Genomic DNA, 23664 nt, shown 5'->3' on the forward strand with positions numbered 1-23664 from the left:
AAATGAAAGGCAAACAGAAAAAAGAAGTAAAATCCTCCTACAAACTTAGAACATAATACCACTTACTATCACCTTTGAAAATTTAACAAGTTACCAAGAACTTGCAAGAAAATACTGTAAGAAACACAATTTGAAGTATGATACACACACAGAAATACAATATAAACAAAGTATTTCTTAAACACATAATATTGTAAGTCTGTTGCAAACTGTGTGAACAGCATTAACATTATAAAAATTTTTCTAATAAATAAGCAAAATGAAGGTATTGTTTCTGCCTCTTTAAGGCAGATTCCCAGGAATCAGGTCCATTTAAAATGCCTCCTGGGAAAAGTTGCCAGAAAAGTTGCCAGAAAGTTACCTTCTACCTGGATGTTGAGTCAAAGAACAGTCTTTATAAAAGGAAAAAACTAAGAAAAAAATGAAGAAACACAGTGCTTATGTCTTCTAAATATAAGGGGAGGATAGAAGATAGGTCTGAGTGAGAGGGGAGGTAACTTTTTCAGATGACGTTTTACTAGGTGCTGGTTTTTGCTCAGAATGCGTAAGGAGGTATTTACCTAACAGAGAATTTAGCTACACATCTGGAAGAGCATCCTGACAGAAATCTACAGAAGACACCAAAAATTGATGGTACGTTTGAACTCTAAAGCAGAAGACCTATCTATCATATAGCGTCTAGGCATAGCCTCATACAGATAAGGAATGTGAATATAAAATGCATTTTAATAATCCTGAGTGTTTAGCATACTCGTTACCAAAACATAAAAGAATTATTTTTACAAGGGTAAACATTAACTACAATGTGTGTAAAAACAACAGACAAATAACAGAAAAAATATTTTAATAGATACATGTATACAATGTACACATGTACTATGCACTACCTAAAGTGATTGCCTTCTACAATAAATAGAAAATGATTTGAAATAATTGTAGGGATATGAGTAACGTGAAACACAAACTATCAATATGAACAGTTAAGAAAACTGTTTTTCTAATACAGTCAGCCCTCCATATCAGTGTGTTCCTCACCCACAGATTCAACAAACCACAGATTAAAAATATTCGAAAAATATAAAAACAGTACATTGTTGCTGATACGTACTATGTAGTTAGCTCTTCGATAGTTACATCTGTACTGAACATGTACAGACTTTGTACTTGTCATTATTCCCTAAATAATATAGTATAACAACGGTTCACATTGTGTTAGGAATTATAAGTAACCTACAGATGAATTAAAGTACATGGGAAGATGTGGGTAAGTTATATGCAAATAGTACACATTTCATATAAGAGATTTGAGTATTCCCACGTTTTGGTGTCTGTGGGGGTCCTGGAATCAATCCTCTGCAGATACTGAAGCACAACTGTATAGCTATTTTATATATATACATATATATATGTAAATTATACATTATTATATATGTTATATATAAACATATAATTATATATAAATATATATACTATAATACACACATATATAATATATAATATATAATATACATATAATATATATAATATATATAAATATATAATATATATAACAGAATTACATTTCTTGTTCAAATCTGTGCCTAGAAAATATCCATGCTGTCTCTAAGAGAAAAAAAAAATTTAAGCCCATTGAACATGACATGATGATTACTATGCTGCTGAACTGGGTGACTGAGTGAAACATCTCACACAGATTTTACAAAGAACACATTATACATAGTTTGCAGCCATTGTAAAAGTCTATTGTCCCACATTTCTAAATTGTGCCCATTACATTTGAAAGAAAGTAATATTCACCACTGAGCACCTGTTCAAGTGCTTTAGGTCAAAAATGTAGATATAAGATTCTACCGAATGTAGTACATTGTTAAACACTAAGGCAATTCCTCTCCAGGAATCAAAAATGCGTTCTCATGCCAGAAGTTCAGCATAGGCCATATTTTTATTCTAATCACATAAATGACACCCCAGCACTAGGCCAAAACCATTGTTAACATTGTTAAAAGGCCACATGGCATGATTGTTTTTCCATCCCATTTTGTTAGCAGTTATCTTTGAAAAATCACCATGAAGTCTTCATTAATTCATTTTGGTAAACTTATGCTTGATAAACATTTCTCTAAGCAATTTCATGGTAATATAAAGAATACACACACAAAATACTGAATCAAGGTAAATAAAATGTTTTTGATAAAATAATTAATTTAGACTCTTGGAAAAGATTTAGGAGTAAAGGGAAAGATGAGTTAAAAAATAGAAATTCATCCCAATTTTTGTTTAGAAAAGGTAAAAAAAATCTAGGGAGCACTTATGTAAACAATAAAAGCAATTTGGTGTTTTACTTCCTGTACCAATCTCATGCTTATAGGTTGATATATCAGATTTTTAAGCAATAACACATTCGGACCATTTGTTTTAATTACTAATCCCCTTTTCCTCTTTGCATCTCCAGCAGATATATAGCTACTGGAAACTAAAGGAGCCACAATCTGACTTGAAGGTTAAGTTCATCCACATGAAAGACAGCATAGGTTCCAGGATCTGCAAGATGATGTGATGCCCAGCAGTAGAACCTAGATTTCCTCAGAGCCCTCCCATCCACTCACCACCACCACCACCACCACCCATCACCACCCAGACGCTCATAAGATGCCCTTTCAGAACAATAGCTGCTTTACAGTAAAAATCCCTTTAAAGTGATACTGGGCATCCAAATTCTTTAGTATTCTTTTAAAAAAAAAAATCTGTTATATTGTTGAAAATCATATACCGAGTCTATCTCTAAGCTTTTCCTTAAATCTAATCCTTCCTGGTCGCTGATCTTATTTATACTCTCCATACCATGAACCCTTTTATTGTCTTCTACATTATTTTCTTTCCTATTTTTCTTCAACAAAATAAAAACAATTCCACAATACTACTCTTTAGTCCGTTTTCTCCAATTTTTCTCCTTTCCTTGCTCTCATGGCCAATAAGCAGACTATCTCCTTGGGTAGTGCTTCTCAAACTTAATGCAGTGAAAGGTAGGGGTTTTTGTTTGTTTCTTGTTTTGTTTGCCCTGATCTATCATAGATTAACTAACATTTATGTAAAATACAATAAAATCAGTGACTAGATAAGTTAAATACCAAAAAGAACATGTATACAAAACATAAGCCTATGGATACCACTTTTGAATATCACAACAAAATGAAATTGCTATAAAATTTTCTAGAAAAGATTATTCCAATTTCTGAACTTGTCACAAATTAGTAGAAACCCTTTGTGGACATTGGCTCGAGGACCCTACTCTGAGAAGCACTGCCTGAAGGCGTCTACGTCCTTTTATCATCCTTAGATATTTGCTTCCCATCCCAAGTTCTCCTTTAAAATTCTTCCACAGTTACTACTGTTTCTTCTAGCCCATTTGCAAATCTAATCCTCTTGTTGCCCACCTTAGTATGAGACATACTAATTAGCAGCTCTTCTTCTGATAACTAATGAAAACACACTCTTATCTTGGTCTCCTCCCACCTCTTTGGCAGAGTCTTCTCTCTCTCCTCTCAGATCTTTTTTTGCTTTTCCCCTTAGCCTGGTGTTCCATACACAACAACTTGCTTTTCTCTCTTCATCTACAAAGACCTTATTAATTTTCCTGATTTCAATTATTACCTCTAAAAATCCAATTTCCATTTCTAACCTGGGTAGAGATCCACTCAGGTTCTCTCACCAATTTACTTCTCTCACATAGACATTGTTACTCAAATTCATTATTCTTCCAACTCAAATCACTTGAAATATTTTACCCAAAGTTCCTGTATTGTCAAGTTCTGCAGAAGATATAAATTCAAGCAAAAATCTATTCTCACAAACTGCCCTACAGCATGACGTTCGCATTCAGACAGCACTGAGTTTGAGTTCCATCATGAATAAATGTGCTATTTATCTTTCTAAAAACTCAGTTTCTTTATGTGAAAATCTGGTGTATACCAGTATACATACTTTTAGGATTGCTGTTAAAATTAAGTGAAACAATGGATGTGAAATGTCTGGCACACAGAAAACAATAGATATTATTATTGTTGTCATCATTATTAAGATTAACTTTTCCTACAGTTACTTTTTACTTTTATTATGTTACAAATAATTTGTTGAGAGTTTATGACCTGTCTTTAGATTGAATTTAGGGGAATTTGTCAGTCACTTTTACTCATCGGGGCTCTGACAACATGAGATTCTAAACCATTAATAAAGAGTGTGGGGAAATGGCTCAGAGATTTGCACTGATAAGTTAAACTTATAAGTTGGGAGTTCAGTAAGATGAAAGGTAATATTCATTGAAAGGCATTTAGTGTAATATATGGTAATGGAAGGAGAAGAGACTCTGGGTGGTGAACACACAATGTGATATATAGATGATGTATTACAGAATTGTACACTTGAAACCTATGTAATTTTATTAACCATTGTCACCGCAATAATTTTAATTTAAAAAAGAAAGCATTTAGTTTCCAGCACAACAACTAACTAGCTATATGATCTTGCCAAGTCACTAGTCTCTGTATCTCACTTTTCTCAAATGCATGACTGATATCCTTTCCATTTCTAATCTTTTTTTTTTTTTTTTTAAAGGAGGGCACAGTTCACAGTGGCTCACGCGGGATCAAACTGGCAACCTTGGTGTTATTACCACCACGCTCTTACCAAATGAGCTACCGGTCAGCCCTTTCATCTTTTTGAAGTACAGTTTGTTTGTTTTTTATTTATAAACACAAATCAGAGTGAAACACAGGCTATAAAATCCATTTTTATCTCAAACAGGCATATTCAAAGACAAAAAACACGGCTATAATGTTTTAAACAAAGAATAGTGTGTGTGTGTGTGTGTGTGTGTGTGTGTGTGGGTGTGTGCGCGCGCGCGCACGTGCATACACACACACACACACACACATGCAAAACCCTACACATAATGTAAAATATTAAGTAAGGATTTGAGAAAAATATTTTTTAAGGAAAAAGACATTTGGTAATTTTTTTCTAATTTGGCACTTTGTTCACAAAATATATAATCACAATATCAAATCCAAGCTAAAAATACTCACTGATTACAAACTACTACTTGTTTTGAACAGGGAGCCAGTATTTCACTGTATAATATCAATAGCTATCACTGAGCACATATACACTTGCCGGGAACTATGCTAAGCACTTTACATTTATTAGTTCATTAAATCCTCACAAAGAAACCTATGAAGTAATTAATATTTCCCATCATTTAACAGATGAGAAAGCTGAGCATCCCAGGTTTGACTAACTACTTTACACTGACACCCATGGGGAGTGGCAGGCTAGAACATAATACCGATCTGCAAGGCTCTGAAATGTAATTAAACAGTTCACTATACAGCCCTCTCCCAAATAAGTTCTACGGACAATAGCATATACAGCCCTACAAAATAATGAAAGTACCTAAAAAATCATCAGGAACCTTAAAAGACTAAACAAAAAATGGCATCCATGGAAAAAAGAATGAATGTGCTCAACAAAAAAAGAAACCCACCTTCATGACCTATGACAGATCTGGAAACTGTTTGAAAGCTAACGATTCCTGCCACATTGTCATTGGCCAAAATGTTCACTCTAACAGTGTCAGAGCTGGGCAAAATCCTACTTCCGCCTTCAGTGTACACCAAACTAACTATGATGCTTTCATCTTCCTCTGGCTCGGAGTCATCCAAAATGGTTAAAATGGCTGTCTTTTTGGTTTCACCTATAAAAAAAAATTAATGGAATAAAAACCAAAGTAACAAAATCACTAACAATCATAAAGAATTTACAAAGGCCCCAAATTACTTCGATTTCAAAAAGTAAAATAAAAATATGTAAGTGAATTATAATAGTTCAATATCATGAGCAATATTAGCATCACTATAAGCAAATATATGTAAAACCGTATATCCTTTCACATATACAACAAGGTAAAATTGTATTAGTATGGACAGATTATGGAGGACATATTGAATTATGAGAAATTAAAGGGTACAATTATTTCTAAGAATCATGGTTTTATTCCTGGTCTTTGGCCTAGAACAATGACCTGGCTAAGGAAAGAGCTTCTAAGGCATCTTTTGTTTAGAAACAACTCCCTCCAGGGGTGTGGGATCTCATTCTCCTTCTGGCATTACCATGAACAATTTTCAAGCCAATACCTCCCTGAAAGAAACGTGATCAAAATGGGAAACAGAAAAGAAATGACAAATTTTGAGTGACAGAACCAGACTAAGAGATTCGTCTTTTGGTAACTAGATGAGATGACAGCATCAAATACCAATTTCCAGGATGTGGGGCAATGAAACAAAGAAGCAGAAGAGGAAGTCAAAGGATGAGTGACCGCAACAAGGGCCAAGCAATATACTTTGCAATTTGGTCTAAGACCCCCAGAGTACACAGGACACCCACCACTAAACACCCCTAAACATAACACTGCTTCTGCTCTTCAGCCTATGGTGTCTCATCTAATTCTTACCAACTTTCTGGAAAGAGGATGAAAGAGTGAGAAAATTCTGGAAAAAAGAGAAAGGGGATATGAATGCATGTTCTCACTCTCATGACCCTGGTGCATTTAATCAATTCAGAGTATCAAGACTGCCTAAAAGACTATAGATTATCTAAGAATGTAGGTTAGCTATAAAATCTAGTCTGTTTTATATTACGCTAAAGTTACCATTCAAGGTAATACTAATTCGAGTAATGCTATAACTCTATAAATGTCTTTGTTGTTACTAAAGCCATTGGAAAAATCTAACTTTAAATTTTTATCTCCGCTCCTTCTTCATTAAATTTTCAATCCCCCATGCAAAAAAAAAAAAAAAAAAAAACAACTATATTTTAAATCTATGAACTTTCCAAATTTTTAAATATTAGATGATTCAACCAGCCTTGAAAAAGAATCAGTGAATCTGATCCTAATTTTAATTTGTTGACCCAGTTATCTATAATTATATTAGTCATGAAAATTTACAAGAGTGATCCCATCCAAGTCTAAGAACAATATGAAACTGATGTATCACTTGACATAATACAAATGACGTCACCAACATTCATACTATTTATACTTATAAATTATTTTCACCGAAGAGTTATGCTAATTAAAAGTCACACATCCTTTAAAACTCTTCTTTGTTTAATAAACTAAAAGCATACATATGTAGGGCCATGTCAGCCTATATATGTCATGTCAACCATAAGAAGCCAACTAACTTTTATTTTTTCAAAATCATGCTGTACTTTTACATATTTTTAGCAAGAATATACATAGTAAATAAGAACCCTTGTGAACATTATCATAAAAACTGAATAAGATGACTTTACCAGGACGAAGTAAAATCCATTTAGAATCACCACTCACCTTCAGCAAAAGTCAGAATGTCGCCAGCAGCTATAAAATCTAAACCTTCGGTAGCAGTTCCACCAACAACACGCCATTCGACTGTCACCTGACCTAAGCTGCCCACTGTCCTATGGATCATCAGCTCCACAGTGGTTTGGGGCTGTTCCTGAACTTCGATATATAAGCCATCTTCTGAGGTATTGGGACTAATACTGTAGATCACAAACACTCCAAAGGCATCACCATTTAATGCTATGACAACTGTAGAAGTATTTGGCTGTCCTATGGTTGGCTGGTTTTCAACACTGGCTGTGATATTCATGAGGTGAACTTCAAGAAGAGAAATGAGGAAACTCTCATCCACCTCTGGGAAATCATCAGGAAGAATAGAAACTGTGAGATTTGCAAATTCATCACCTTCCAACATCATGGCCCACTGCCTTGTCACAGGCTCATAGTCACTACCAGCCACAGCCTGACTGCTAAAAAGAGATGCTACTCTGGTCATGTTTTTCCTGTAGGTCCAGAAGTCTGAGTGGTTAACAGTCGGACTGATCCACGATGTCATCCAAAAACACTGTGGGCCCTCAGAAGCACTGAAAAATGAAAACGCTGAGCACGCGTGTTCTTTGAGGCACAAAGTAGCACAAGTATACTGGGTTTCTCCCATTGCAGAGACATTCACCCAAGCTTTCCAAAGCGGGTCAGGTACCCCTTGAATTGGCGATTCATAGTAGGACAGTAAATCTTGACCTTCCTTAACTGCAAGAGCCACTACATCAATGTCAGAAGTACTGTAGAACAACAACAGCCGACCAAAGTGCCCTCCGCTAAAACGTGGAGTGACAAAAGACAGGTTAAGCACTCAAAGCAATGTGTGGATTACATAAAGAGAAGAAAAATGCTGATTGCACTTTTCATTTTTTTTTAAGTGTATAACACACTTGTACAAACATAACAATGTTTCTTAATTACATTTGCCTTTTGATGCTTTGTTTTCTCATGAAAGGAAACCTTGCTAGTTTTCGATCAAATGATACGTTTTTTTAACCATGCATCTTACAAGGTATGCAAATCATATCCATATTAAAATTATCAAACAAAGTAGAAAATTAATTTCCATTACTAGATCTCACTGAAAAAAAGTAACAATGATAATAACATGAATATATCTTGAGGAAATATAATTACATGCCACAAGGGCCTTAGACCCCATATTTTCTATTTCTGAGGGAGTTCAGTGAACTGTATGCTGTCTCACAAAAGAAATGCAGAAAAAACAGAACCTGAAAATTAACCACTTCAGCATCTAAATGTTCTTTAATTTAGAAGCTAGTTATATTTAAGTTCTAACTCAAATGCATCATGGAAGAAACCAACAAATTTCTGGAGTTAGAAAGCCCAATGATGTATAATCCATTTCATCAATAACAGGTATGATAAATGTAATGAGCTCTTTATATTAATAGGCATAATCCATTTAACAAGTTATAATAACGCTCATTATATAAAAACCACCAAACCTAAATTATTGTGCAAGAGATCCTTTTGCACCACCCCCTAACTCCCATTACCCCCCGCAGATGCAAGTAGCCATCTCATATACCTTCTCCTGACAGTTATGTTAGCACAGGAACTTCTCTCCAGAGGCTCTTGAACACGATAAACCGACTGAACAAATGCTACTGTACCATAAGGATTATCATTGGCAGGAATAATAATATTTGCCACTCGATCTAACCCAATAGTACCTCCACCAGAGGCATCAGTCAGTTGCACTTGGATAACCTAAAAATACAGTGAAAACTTCCTTAACAGAATCCCATTTGTGAAACTAGAATAAGAATGATGCAGGGAAAAAAAATCAAATACATACAAGTACAAGAACAAAATGAAATGTAACATAAATGGAGTCAAAGAAACTCCTCCCATTACATTTGCAAAGTCAACATGTAACAGAATAATCCATAATGAACTTTTAATAATAGAGCATAATTATACATAAGAAATACAGGCAGAGTTCCTCAATATTCAGTTACATAATCTTGTGAATCAATTTTAAGATCCCTGTTTATGTTTGCCACTTCAATAATTAACTTTCATATCCTATACCTTTTGTATTTAGGGAAAATATTGCATATATGTTTTACTAATAGTTAATCTACTATGCTTTATTTTCCACATTCCCTTTTTTCCCCCACATTCTCTTAAATGGAAATTCTCTGAGAAGATTTAAAGCAAAATACATCATATTATAATGCTACCTAAATTTAGAGAGAACAAAAAAGAAATCTTATAGGTATAAACTAATATCTAATATTTTAGGAGTGAATAATGACAAAATTAGCATTCAAGTGAAATTTTGTAGACTTCTCTTCTATGAAAATTTGATACCATCAAAGAATACATGCTGTTAAATATAATTTTATAACATCTAGATTTTAATAATACTTGAATTTCATAAAATAATCTTCAGGCAATATATATGTTAGTGATGAATCAACTCTCCCACTAAGACGCTATTTTTATTTGCCACCTTGTTCATCATCGTGAAAAATAAATATCAGGCAGATATATCTAGCATGGTATTTGTCACATAGTAAATTCTCAAAATTATTGAAGAATAAATGAATGAACTAGTGAAAAATCAAAATCTAATTTAAGATTGGCCCACCTTCAAGCCAAAAGGGAGACTGGATACAAATTAAGAGTTTATATGTTACAATGTAGCTAAAATTCTGACAGATGTATATGTATTTAGTCATTTAACCAAAATTTTGAAAAATACAATGTAATTGTATAAAAAAATCTTCCACTAGTAAACTGGTGTGTGCATAAGACCTCTTTCTAGAATATTCTTGTTTTTGTTATCTGTAAGGGTCACTTTCACACTTCCATATTTTGCAAATCCTTGCAGAATTTATCTGACATCCTCTATAAATGTCAAAATAACAGCCATCTGTTCTAGTCACTATAAGACAAGGTATGATTTAGTGTCATTCCATACTAGCCATTCCTCTCACCTCTTCAATCTCCGGAACGTCGTCAGCCAGGACCTCTAACAACAAGGTTTGAATGGTTTCCCCAGGGGCAAAGGTCACATTACCTGAGACAACTCGCAGGTCGCCAGTAGCAAGCTGTCCATTAATGGTGGCAACCCACTGAACAGTAACATTGTCGAGTGTCCCAGAATTTCGAATTATTGGCAGGTTTACCTTCACTGAGTTAAACTCAGGTTCCTCTACAATAAGTTTAGTAATCTGAAAACCTGAAGGGCAGAGTAGAGTTAATTTCAAATACAAAATGAAACTGAGTCAACATAGAGCTAACAAACTGACATCCTAAAGTCATTTTTTTCCCCTTACGCAATCTAAGTAGCTAAACCCCATAAAATCGGAGTAACGTGCTGCGATCCAAATGGATCAGGCCTACTAACATTGCCAAAGTATTTTTCATTATGATAGAAACAGAGATCACAAACGCAGATGCCCACCGGGGTCAGGCATCCACCAGTTGTGAGTTAAGTGGGTCTAGTGAGTTCTGTGGCCAACTGTACAGCTCAAGCCTGGTTCAAAGGAACAGTTGCTATTTGGCTCCCATGACCGACGCTACACAGGAAAAGGAGCTCAATGTTGCCAGATTTTCCTTCCTATCGAGAAAGCCCTGAAATACAGTTTTGTGAAAATTTCTGTAAACACTTAATTTTTTAAGAATTGTCCAAGATTCGCAAAACACATCTGGGAGCCAGATCTGACCTAAAAGCCTAAAAGTTTGACTTCCATATTTATGTTCAGAGGTTAATTTCTTTTTTTTTTTAATATTATTAACCACTGTCAGTGAATGTTTCAAAGAAACTGAACATATCAGGAAGTTAAAAAGAAAGCATGATCAAATCAATTCTGCATCTCTAAAAATAATGAAATGTATGAGCTATACAGACAAGTGGAAAAGAGACACAAACTAGTCTGATTACCGAATAATCCATAGGGGTCATCAGAGGCCTCAATAATAATGACCGCCTCTGTTAATGCCCCTAGTTTGGCTCCTCCTGTTGTTTCATTCAGCAGGTGCACAAGAAAAGATTCTTCTAGCTCAGGGTAAATGTCATTTATAATATATATTGGCACAGCTTTACTGGTTTCCCCTTCCAGCAGGACCACATCTGATGAAGCTATGCTATAATCTTCACCTACAAAGACAAAAAGCAAAGTGCTAAGACTTATTCCAAAGTAGGACAACAAACATTCCATATACTAGGGAAATACTATGATGAATCAAATTTTATGGATATACTTCAGAATACTTTTTTGAGACTACTTACTGCATGTATTTTAAACAAGAGTTTACCTGTCCTGCTAGAAAAAGTGGGTTTGATATGACAAAACAATGAAAAAGGCTTCCTAAAGGTGTTCAAGTTCATTCTTTCATTTTTTAGAAAGATGTATACATAATTTGTTCTATTTGCCATACAGATATAGATGCTACACAGATATAAAGATAAAGATATAGACCTAGTCATTCATTACCACAAGATAGTCCCTTATCTACAAAAGAAAAAAATATGTACAATGGTTTTAAAATAAAGAACAGAACTGGAATTCTGATCTCACCGGGGAGATAAGTTACACTTTGCACAGATATGGTCATGTGCGCACCACCAGTATTACAGCTGCCAACTACGTACTTTCCTACAGAGTTGGGTTAAAGGCTGCTATGGTATACTCCTCTGCACGGTGGCTTTGTTTCTGGTCCAACAGTGTTTGGGGAAAGGAAAGAGGCTTCCTAGGGAGTCCAAGAGCGAGTTTCCTAGAACGATGATCAATCCCCACCATCTGTCAATGTGTAATTCCCTCTATACACAGGCATTCCTCTGAGCTACCCACCCTAAATATGTGCACACACGCACGTGCGAACACACACACACACACACACACACACACACACACAAACACACTCTTAGGGACCACTTAGGTGAACCTGATTTACTATCTTTTCAAGTAAGTATCATATCCAGGTGATTTATTTTTTTAAAAATCAAGCCTGTTACCCCGTCCATTCACAGTCATGTTCCTTTGAGTGCATGACAAAAAGATCCTAATTGAATTGCTGTTGAGCAAATCTCCCTCTTAGATACTGTACCTGCACCATCAAACAAGGCAGTTTCCTAATGTTTACATTTAGCAACGAAAGTTCTGCTCATACATAAAATAATTAATGCTAACCATTGCCTCTTCCATGTTCTCCATAAATAAATAAACAAGAAAGATAAATGGGTCAAGACACATTTGCCAAGCACTGCAATCCTACGGCTGTACATTTATCCTGCATTCCTCAGGTCATTTACATAGAAATCCCTTAAAAAATACCAAAAAGGTACACACAGAGAAAGTCTTACAATGCTTTCCTTATTTTACTTTTCATTGGTTTGTGCATGTTTTCATCATCATAGCTTTTAAATTCATATATAATTTTCCAACGGTTTTCAAGAATTACAGAAAAATCATAAATAAAATCATAAATAAAGCTCTCGATCTGTACCTTAAAAAACATGCAAGAGTATTATTGTTTTCTGGCTGCTTTTTCTAACTACATCTTTGAGTGGCTTTGTTAATTAAGGACAAAATTTCCCTCTAAAACACTTCTCTGCTTCTTAGATGTCTTTACTCACCAGCTATTGCAGTTATTGGCACGGCTTTAAACTTCACAGAAACATCTGCAAATGCTCCTCCTGTTCTAGTTACATTGATAATGGGTCCAACATGATTTTCTGCCACTCGAACAATTGGTACTGAGAGCTGAAGAGTTCCAAATGCATCATCATTGGCAATGATAATTAGATGAGCAATAGTTTCTACCTTAGGCCCAAGGCGTGGAGAATTTGCAACTGAAAGACAGAAGAAAATCAAATATACTAAAATTCTAAGAACTAGCCAAAAGTCAAGAAGCCTCAGCAAGATTCCATCAGCTATACAGGATCATCGCTTGGTGCTTTCTATTACTTATATCAAAAAATATTTATTAATTACTATGCACCAGCACTAAACCAGACATTGGGGAAACAAAAATAAATTAAGCAAAAAGTCTTAGTTTCACATTCTAGGGAGATTTTTATTATAGAATCCTTAGCAGAGAAATACTTCATCTACAGGAATATTTTAGTAAGTATTGGAAATTTGTCAAAAGACAAAATGTGATTGGGGTATAATAAATCATTACTCTGTATAATATTACAAGAGATAATGATGAAACCTTCAGAATTATGATCTTCTGATTAACTACCAGCATGTCATAACATTTTTAAAAAACAGTATTTCAGTTACAAAATTGAGTAGGGAAGTAATTCAGCTAACTTGCTCTCAAAGACCAGCTGTAAATCCTCATCCTCTAATTAAATTACCGCCTCTCACTGCTTGCTGCTTCTCTGCCCCTTCACAAACCTGTCTCCCTGCCCCTTCTAAGTTAACAGTCACTCAACTACCTCATCTGGAAAAAGAGCCTCAATGCTGCCTTAGCGCTCGCATAACAGAGTATGCACAGTACTTTTATGGCTCTCTTCCTACTTTCCACTCATTTTCGAGAGAGCAAAGTTTATGTTGAAGCTACTTAGGACCCTCCAAAAACTCTCATTGATTTTCTAGGTTCAATTCCAACCGGCAACCTTGCCAAAACAATTTAAAAAGTGAATTATTTAACACAAATGAAGTGTCGAAAAACTCTTTTTTAGAAGTAAACAATCTTGAGTTCATATTTAGAATATCTCTAACAATTGTGATATTTGGAAGTAGGTGATAATGAATAAAATTGTGTATTTTCAGTCAATTTAATCTTCATGTTTTCAAGTGTCCCACTTCCATTTACCTTATCAACTTTTGTAAGATGATCCTTTCAAATTTAGAGCTTACTATTTTTACAGAAGTTTCTAGTATACCAAATTCTTAATTTACTGTTTGAGTATTCTTATTTCTAATAATAATAACAATAACAATGGCTACTTACTTGGGCGATTCTGTACGTTCTCTATTAAAGTAGAGTTGAGTAGTTCAATAAACACAGACTCTGACCTTTCTGGTTCATCGTCTTCCAAAATTGAAATAGTTATTGTTGCCTCACTCTGATTGGCTCTGAAAAGAGCGAATCCAGAAGCTGGTATATAGTCCTTTCCTTGAGTTGCTCTGGCTAAATTAGGTGGAAAATAAGGCAGTTTTTCCATATCATCCAATGTTGCATATGTGACTATGGCTTTTCCCATGAGGCCTTTTAACCTTATTATTGACAACGTAATGTTCTGAATTCTTTCTTCAACTTCAATAGGTCTATTTTTCTCAGAAAAGATGAAGATCCCATAAGGATCATCACTAGCCAAAACTATTAACGTGGCATTAGCATGAAATCCCAAAGAGCCACTGGAGACACTGAGGATTGACACAGAGAATGTCTTATCCAGTTCTGGGTCTTCGTCTGGCAGTATTTCCACTGTGACGTTGACACTTTTCTGCCCAATTTCAAATGTGACGTTGCCAGAGGTGAAGGCAAGATCACCATCAGGATCGGAGTCTATGCTCCAAAGCAAAGTCACTTGAGACAGAGCTCCATGACTTCTCATAATCTATAAAATATTGAATATTATAATGTATTAAAACCACTGACTTAGATGTTTATACATAATGGTAGGAGGATATTAAATTTTTATACAAGCTGTTCTCAAAAATATAAGGTTCTCGAGGGCATGGACAATGTACTACTCATTTTTGAAAACCCTCAGAGAGTTCTACTTAAAAAGCAACTGTCACATGAAACAAGAAACAAAAGATTGATTGAACATTTTCAGCTTGTAACTGTATCTTTTCTGCAATTAAAATCTATATAAGTAATAAAGAAAATGTAATTAAAGATTTATTATATTTACACACATCCATGAAATTTTTTACACTTATGGCAAAGACAGTATATACTTCATGGTAAGAAACATAAGTAATATATTTCTGAAAAGTTAACCATAAAACTCATTTTTAAAACAATTACATTTCTTTTTGTCTTCAATATAATATGAAAAACAAACTCACCAAAAAACCTATTTGACCCAAGGTCATATAAAATACATCTAAGAAAGATAAAATGCCTTTTGTCAATAACATGTTAAGAATACAAAGCTGCTCCAAATTAGTCCCAACTAATGGTAATTTTTACTTATAGCTAAAATATAAATGTTAGGTCAAAGCAAAATTTGACCAGAAATTTTAAAAAACTTGATCCTTTACTGTAATCCTTTTACATTTTCTTTCTTGAGTAATTAGTCATCCTTGCTAAAACTGTTCAATTTATTCCACAATGGTTTACTGAAGATCTGCCGTAAGAGTACAGAAAAGATATATTTTGAGTGATCTTTCTTCATTATTTGTATATAGTCTGAGGAAGCTGAGCAAGCTTCTCGCTCCTCTGAGTAATTTAACAATAGAATCCTACTTAACTCCTAGTGGGACAATGCAGAGTAGACACACACACACACACACACACACAGACCCACACACATGGAGTTATTATTGCTGTTCACAAATGGTTTAGGTTTTCTTTCCTTCTAGGAGACAGATAAGACAGGATTACACTGGATAACACTAGATAACATTAGCATGGTCATGTGACTTGCTTTGACCAAGGATATGTAAGTGGAAATGCTGTGAATCACTTCCAGAAAGAAGCTGCGAGAGTCAGTACACAATTCCCCAGATCCACATTTCCTGCCTCCATGAATACAGAAGCACCTGCTGAAATGCAGTCTCTGTACTCCTCAATCCCTAAGTGATTAATGATTAAGTTGGGGACGTATTCGTGAGTGATAAATAAATCTTTCTTGTATTAAACCACTGAGATTTTGGACACATTTGTTACCACAGCCTATATAAATACAAAAATCTATGTGGAACAGCTCCATTACATTCCTTAGAGTCAGGAATCCTCAGAATCAGAAGGTAAATTTGTATACAAAATTAAACACAAAACTAAAGACAAATGCCAAATCAATATTCAATTATCAGTGTGTATTGTTTATGCCACTAGGTTCATTCCCTTCCATCTACGTAGAAAAAATTAACATAAAGCACATCTTCTTAATACAATAAAGCTGTTTTAAATAACAGAAAGTGTCTAGGACTGACGGGAAAAATGTACTCACATTTAATATAACAGTGCTGTACCCATCTTCTGGTTCAGTTCCGCTGACAACAAGTGACTCAGGGCTGAATTCAAATACACCATGAGCATGGTCAGAGGCTGCAATTGTCACTAGAATTTGGGAAGCCATTCCTAGACTGGCTGCATGAATAAGTTCCAACAAAGAGTAACAAAATGTTAATCACTAATTTACAAACTCAAGGAAAAGGCCAGGAACAACCTTTTGAAAAGAGTTGTACCATTCACTGAGTACTTCTAATTTATTTTAGAAAGAAAGGCAGATACTAATGGTTGCCACACATATTCATGCTTTTATGACCATTCTCTATTTTGGCACCAATGTGATATACAAGTGCTGCATAAGCATTTGCAGATGAATAAGAAAAACTTGTTTTTCTTTTTCTTCTCTATGAAAGAGACCATTCTTCCACACAGAATATATGAAGAAAGTCTCCCACAACCTTTACTGACCTCAGAAGAACATGAGCCAAATGAGTCTTACCTTTATGAAACAGTAGTTTCTCTATGATTTTCATCAATCTGATTGAACAGATTCTTGGTTTCCAAATGTGCATTAATTCTAGGACAATTTTTTCATCACATTATGACATTATAGATCTACCTCTCCTGGTCCCAAAGAGTCTAATCCTATAACTGAAGAAGTATTTAATTTTTTTTTCCTGAGAAGTATGTTCAACTCCTATGTTATATTAATTGATGCAGACAAAAAAAGTGAACGATCCCAAAAGTGGTAATTAAATAGAGGTTACATGACATATTGACAGAAATTAGGAATGAGTTGGGTGGGACCATGAGTTTTGACACTAAAATATAAATCCGACACTGTGAAAAATGAGCATTTGAGGATTAGAAAGAGTTCTCCCTCAAGAAACAGGTATTCTATGTATTCTCTCCTAATACAAAAAAAAAATATTTGAGGTAAAGGTTGAATCATGTTTGTACATGAATCTACTTCAACCAGCATCCTCTCTTCTGTATTCCTTCCCATTAATTGGCAACTTATTCTCCCCGTTTCTTTTTATTTTCTTCTTAATTTCTTTGTCTCACTTGTTTTGATTACATGCTACATATAAAGACTTATGGTTCTTTTTGTAAAGAAAATCAAAGTGATACATTTAACATGAAAATATAAAATGTTCTATTTATCTCTTTTTAGGAATTCAAAGCTATCTAAAATGTTTTTCAATCACTTCTGTCAATGATATTCAAGCCAAATTTCTGTTACAATTGGAATCGGGACACTGAAGTAGGCTAATACACAGAGGAGAGTCTGAGTGTTGGAGGCAAAGACTTGATGCTGACTTGATCATTTTCTAGCTGGGTGACTACAACATGGAACAAATAACACTTCATGACATGGAGCAAATAACACTTTTGAACGTTGCTGTGGTGGTTAATGAGATAAAATATACAACGGACCTGCACACAGTAGGTATCAACAAGTGGTTAGTGTTGTTGTGTCTAAAGAGAAAAGATAAAATGCAGAAGAGTAAATGGCCTTGGAACAGCTGCTTACCACGTTTGTGAATAGTTGGAAGGAAGAATTCCATGTCCCCATCACCACTACCACTGCCATCAACCCTAAAGAGTTCAGTCACTTTACAAGGAAAGACACACAGAGACACAACCCACAGAACACACATTGACACAATGAGAAAATTGAGAGCTCTTAAAACATATCCAGCACTGAGGAAAATGCAACAATATTAATCCAATGATAGGCACTCTTCCACAAACAAAAAAAATGGTATAACATTAGTGAAGATACCAATTTACAGAAACTTCATTCATAGCTTCAAGAAATACTCCACATAAGTTGTAATTGTTATCTCCATTTCTGCCAATTTAATTATAAATTTTCACTTATAGCAATATAAATTGCTCTTAGCATTTTAAATATTTTAAAAATATTTGTTTGTGTGTATAAGCCTACAGTTAGACCTATATACCTGTGACAGTCATCTTACCATTCACAACAACCGATTCAAAATTAGGGAAATGCATCTAGTATTTACCTCCAGGAATACATTCAAATTCCCACCTTATTTACCATTCTCAGCCTTGATCTTCCTTTTGCAACTGACATTATGGAAAGAACCCTAGGAGAGCAGTCTAAAAATCTCCCCTTCAGCCTTGGCTGCAACAGAAACCAGCTGCAAAACTTTCATCAAGTCACTAAGCCTTTTGCTACCTCACTTTTCTCACCTATAAAAGGTACTGCCTTTTATAGAATTGCTGTAAAGATCTAATAAATAATATCATAAAATATAAGGCAATATATAAGGACTATCATAAAGAGAAAGTGGTTTTACCTTCACTTCCAATACATGTTATCCCCCAACCATTATTTTATCAAATATTTGCAAACAGTGAAGACAGGAAGGGCAGTGATGGTGGCAATGGAGAAGAACAGGGCTAGGAGAAACAAAGACATTCCATACGAATGAGCTTCCGCTGGTACCCTTGACTGGCATGCTAGTTTAAGATCTGCTCTGCTCTTCCATTCCCCTTGATAGGACTTGGATACACCAGACAAAAAAGTTATGGCACCCGAAACCCGAAATCATCTTAGATACTTAAGAGGCAAAATGGATTGCAGGGGATATCCAGTGTATGGCTCTGCCCCCATCATCCACAAGTTGTGAGAAAGAGGAGTGAAGTTCAACAGCAATGTACTCTGGCTAGCATAAAACATCTATTTAGGTGGCTATCTTATATGGAATCAGCTTTATAGACAAAGGAGTATGGAATAAGAGTTGTTCCCTTGACTCAGAAGAATTTAGCTCTACAGGTTATTTCATTTCTTAGGCAGTCCAAGGCTATGACTCAAGGAGTAGAGGCCAGTGTCTGGATGCCTTTACCTCCAATCCCAACTCACTTCACGGGGAGAGAATCAGATTCTCCGCCACCACTGTTTATAGCAAGAAACTGTAAGACTGGTTTCCAAATGAGTATTCATGCCCAATGAATACACAGCAATGCATATTATAAAGATATGGGAAAATATTTCTGCACAAAATCAAAAGTATCACAATGTCACAAATATTATTCCTGAAAAATATTTGATGTCCCTTATTAATCAATATGTAGTAAAGATCACTAACATTTTCTCAATTATATAAATATTCTTAGCTATAAATGTTACAAAGACTGACTTTTCAAATAATTTATAGTGACCTTTGATTACTGAAGTTCTGTCATTAAAATAATGATTTGAAAATCTGAGGACTTGTCTCTAGAGGACAAGCAAACCTGGTATTATGACATGCCACCCACCAAACAGGTCATCCAGCACATTTTTACTGTTTTATGCAGTCAACCATGTAGTGTCACTTAACCATGTGGTGTCATTTAATCATTTCCCTGGCTTGGCCTCCTTTGCTTTCACCTGCACTTTGGGAACACAGGGAAGGGAAACTTGGGGAAATGTGGCACACTTAACCCAAAGTCTCATTACATTCTTAAAGAGAATCTTAATAATCTTAATATTTTTGTCCTACCCAATCTGTCCTTGTGCATGGCTTATACAGTACTATGATTTTCTTCATCAAAACATGAAGATAATAAGACAATAATGGAAGAAACTGTCCTGATGAATATCATACCAACTCTCAATTTCTTTATAAAGGTAATATGGTGCATATCACATGTATTCTACAATATAGCCACTAGCACCTGATAATCAAACACATTTAATACTTCTGCAAGGAAACATATATAAATAAACTAAGTGGCATAAATAAAGATCATAAATAGCATCTCTTCAATGCAGATGAGTTTGGCCATGAAATGGATTTTGACTCAAAAATCTTTGATAATAGGAGCTTTCTGAATATCAGAATTGAGGATAAAGTATTGCTGACCTCTTTCATTGATAATCACTTCATTATAGATTATCCAAAAGGATTAGTTTTTACCTGTGCTACACCTGGAGAAAACTAAAGAAGATACTGTAAAAAATTGAAAAAAAAGGAAGAAAGGAGAGAGGTGACTATGACTGACCACTATAATTTGGTGATTCAGTACAATTACACTACTTCATTCTAAAAGCACATCTACGTAAGGAAAAAAACAATGGATAATAAAAGGGGGTAAAACCACCACAGTAGGTGGTGTCCTTACAACAAACAATAGAGATAGTAGCTCAGAATTAACCAAACCTCACAGCAAAAGAATATGTAAATAAAACTATGAGTTGATGATAAATTTCTAAAACTAATATTCTAAACTAATGTATAGAGATGAAAATTTTCTTTTTACTACGAAAGGGACAATCCATCAGAAATTGTCTACCATTTATCTTTAGCAATTATTAACTTTCAGGCTGTTCTTTTCCAAAACCAGTAATTCACTCATTTATAAAAAATAGTGACATTAATGGAATGTATTTCTTTAATAGAATCTACAATCATCATAGTGGGTAGAGAAGCAAATATTTTATATTTTTGAGTCACCAGTCTTACCTCCTCCCTCTGAGTTTAACAACTCAGCTTTAAAAGATTTTTCCAATTCAGGGATAGAATTATCAGTGATGTTAACAGAAATGTATTTATATCTTTCTCCTGGTTGAAATTCTAAGGTTCCGGCAACACTCTGAAATACAAATAAAAGATTTTTCCATTAGATTATAATTAGTCTGTATGTGAATGTGCAAAATGAAATTTTTATTGTGTCCCAAATTATTATAAATACTGAAACAGAAGAACATAATTATAAAATTGAAAACACTTGTGTTTTTTAAATTCCAAATAAATATTCTCCAACTAAATAACATCGATAAATTTTTGTTTCTTTTATTTGCCTATTAAGCAAAAATGTAGTCCAGGAAAATGAGAAATGTAAATATGTGACATCCACAAATTCCTAAAGAATTAATTCAATGAAATGCACTGAATTCTCTTGAACAAGTACATTTAGAACAGTCAAATTATATCATTAAGCAAGTTAAATACTCAGTGCATAATAACGGCATTTTGATTCTAATAATTTTTTTCAAGCAATAAATATCAGTCCATTGGGCATTAATCACCTTTATTATACTTGAAATAGCAATTCATAATATAGCTGTCCCGTCAGAAAAGTTCACATATCACAGGAAGAACAAAGTTACTCAAACTCAAAGCCTTAAGGCCCTTTTGCTCCTGTTACCTCTTATATAAGCATTTTCCCTTCAATTTATGAGCATAAATTTTAAAGTAGTTTAAATGTTTCTAATGTCATCTTGTCAAATTATTAATGATCTTAAAGCTAAACTGAACAACCCAAGTACCAATTTACTTAATCACTTGTTTATTAACTTTTTTCAATATTTATCCAACACATAGCATGCTCATGGCACCATTTTTGATGCTTCCGATTCAAAAACATCCACGACAAATCTCTAGCTTCAAGATTCTTAAAGTGTTAAAAATGTAATAAAATAATTCAAATAGAATAACAACTGGTATAAAAGACATATAATTAGCTGAAAAAGGAAATAATTAACTTTGCCTGGAGTATAGTCGCCAATGGAGTAATTCTACAAGTCTTAATAACAGAAATAACATTTGACTGTCTTAGGAAACCATGTTATTTGACCTTAGCAAACTCTTACACAATTGGACATTTCATGTTCTAAAAACATGTTCTTCTCTGGTATTCCATGATATCACATTCTCCTGTTTTTCCTGCATTTCCAGCTCATCTCTTTTAGTGGTCTTTGCCAATTTTAACACTCTCCTGTGACCAATAAAAACTTGTTCATCAGACCCTCTCTAGACTCTCTCGCTAGATAAGGCTATTATACTCTAGGTTTTTAACATCATTAATATGCTCCCAACTCCCAAATTTCTACTTCCAATCTTGGATATCCAGACTTAAATATTAATACTTATTTCAAATTTTTTAGAATTTTTAAATTCATAATCTTCCCTTAAAATCTACGCCATAGCCAATTCTCTCTACAGCACTAAATTGTAGAGTAAGAAGTTGCTTATGCCAGGAACTAGGGAGTCACTTTTGAAGCTCTCTTTGCTTTATCTATCACACTAAACAATCCTCAAATCCTGCCATTTTAACTCTTAATATTTCTTGGGCCCGACTACTTCTGTTACCTGCATAGCCCAAGATACTATTACTTCTTGCCTTGCTCCACAAAAAGGACTTTTTACTGGTCTTTCTACATCAGTGTCTGTATCTTCTCAGCCATTATTTGTGGTTCAGACTAATGACCTCTTATAAATACACAACTATTTCAATAACTTCTTGTTTTCAAAATAAAAGTGATCTAATCTGTAAGCCTAGTATGATCTAGTTCCTGCATACCTTATCTCTATCACCACACCAACTCTCCAGGTTCCAGAAACATGGGTCATCTTGCTGTTCCTCTGACAGCCTGTGATTTTCCTTACATTAGGGCCATTTGACCATTTAATTCAGGTCATTTTTCTAGTCTCAAGTAATTCCTCCCCCTTCATCTAGTTGTCTAGTTTTCTCCAATTTCAGAGCTCTCAGTCTAGCCATCACTTTCCCAAGAAATCCCTCCTTGACTAACCAGACTATGTCAACACCCATCTCTCTCCCAGAGTACCAACTTTGAACATTTCCCACAACTATGATTCAGTCTTTAATTAGTTGTTTAACTTCACTCAAGATCTAGAAGTAAATATCTGGATGGTGAGGATCACCTGTAATTTGGTATATGAGACTCAGGTTAAGAATGGTGATATCTGATATTCAGTCGCCTCCTTTTCTGTGCATGATCATTGCTGGCACCTCCCTTCTCTCCCCTCACATAATTATATACACACACTCACATACACAGCCTAAGAATTCTTACTTTCGTGGTAACATGGAGCAGAAGTAGCTGAAGCATCATAGAGAACTGGTTAAGGCGAAAGTTACTAGGTTTGCAGGGATAAGCAAAGGCAATAGTTCAAGGTGGTAACAAGTGACATATAGGACATGTAAGCCCCCCTGAAAATCCTCACAATTGTCTCCAAGGGTATTAGCCTTCCAACAGTCATGAAGGATGGGAACGTAGATTTTTGTTTTGTTTTAGTCTAGTTATTAAAGAAAATGCTAATCCAACTGGAGACTGGGAAAGTCCAGACTACCTAGAAATTGAA

At 34.7% G+C, this 23664-nt stretch overlaps 1 protein-coding gene across 1 annotated transcript in view; it reads right to left on the reverse strand.

The window, feature by feature from the left end:
• Window positions 1–23664, reverse strand: part of ADGRV1 (adhesion G protein-coupled receptor V1) — a 503044-nt gene that overhangs the window by 391668 nt on the left and 87712 nt on the right. Inside the window, exons 26-35 of the mRNA XM_081054450.1 lie at window positions 21022–21151; window positions 18075–18155; window positions 16539–16678; window positions 14366–14975; window positions 13038–13253; window positions 11343–11558; window positions 10393–10637; window positions 8976–9157; window positions 7388–8199; window positions 5540–5749 (exon numbers count right to left, since the gene is read on the reverse strand). Of these exons, the coding sequence (XP_080910576.1) occupies window positions 5540–5749; window positions 7388–8199; window positions 8976–9157; window positions 10393–10637; window positions 11343–11558; window positions 13038–13253; window positions 14366–14975; window positions 16539–16678; window positions 18075–18155; window positions 21022–21151 (2842 nt within the window). The remainder of the gene's footprint in view (window positions 1–5539; window positions 5750–7387; window positions 8200–8975; window positions 9158–10392; window positions 10638–11342; window positions 11559–13037; window positions 13254–14365; window positions 14976–16538; window positions 16679–18074; window positions 18156–21021; window positions 21152–23664) is intronic.

This window comes from Rhinolophus hipposideros (genome assembly GCF_964194185.1).
Source record: "Rhinolophus hipposideros genome assembly, chromosome: 7".
Classification (NCBI taxonomy): Eukaryota; Metazoa; Chordata; class Mammalia; order Chiroptera; family Rhinolophidae; genus Rhinolophus; species Rhinolophus hipposideros.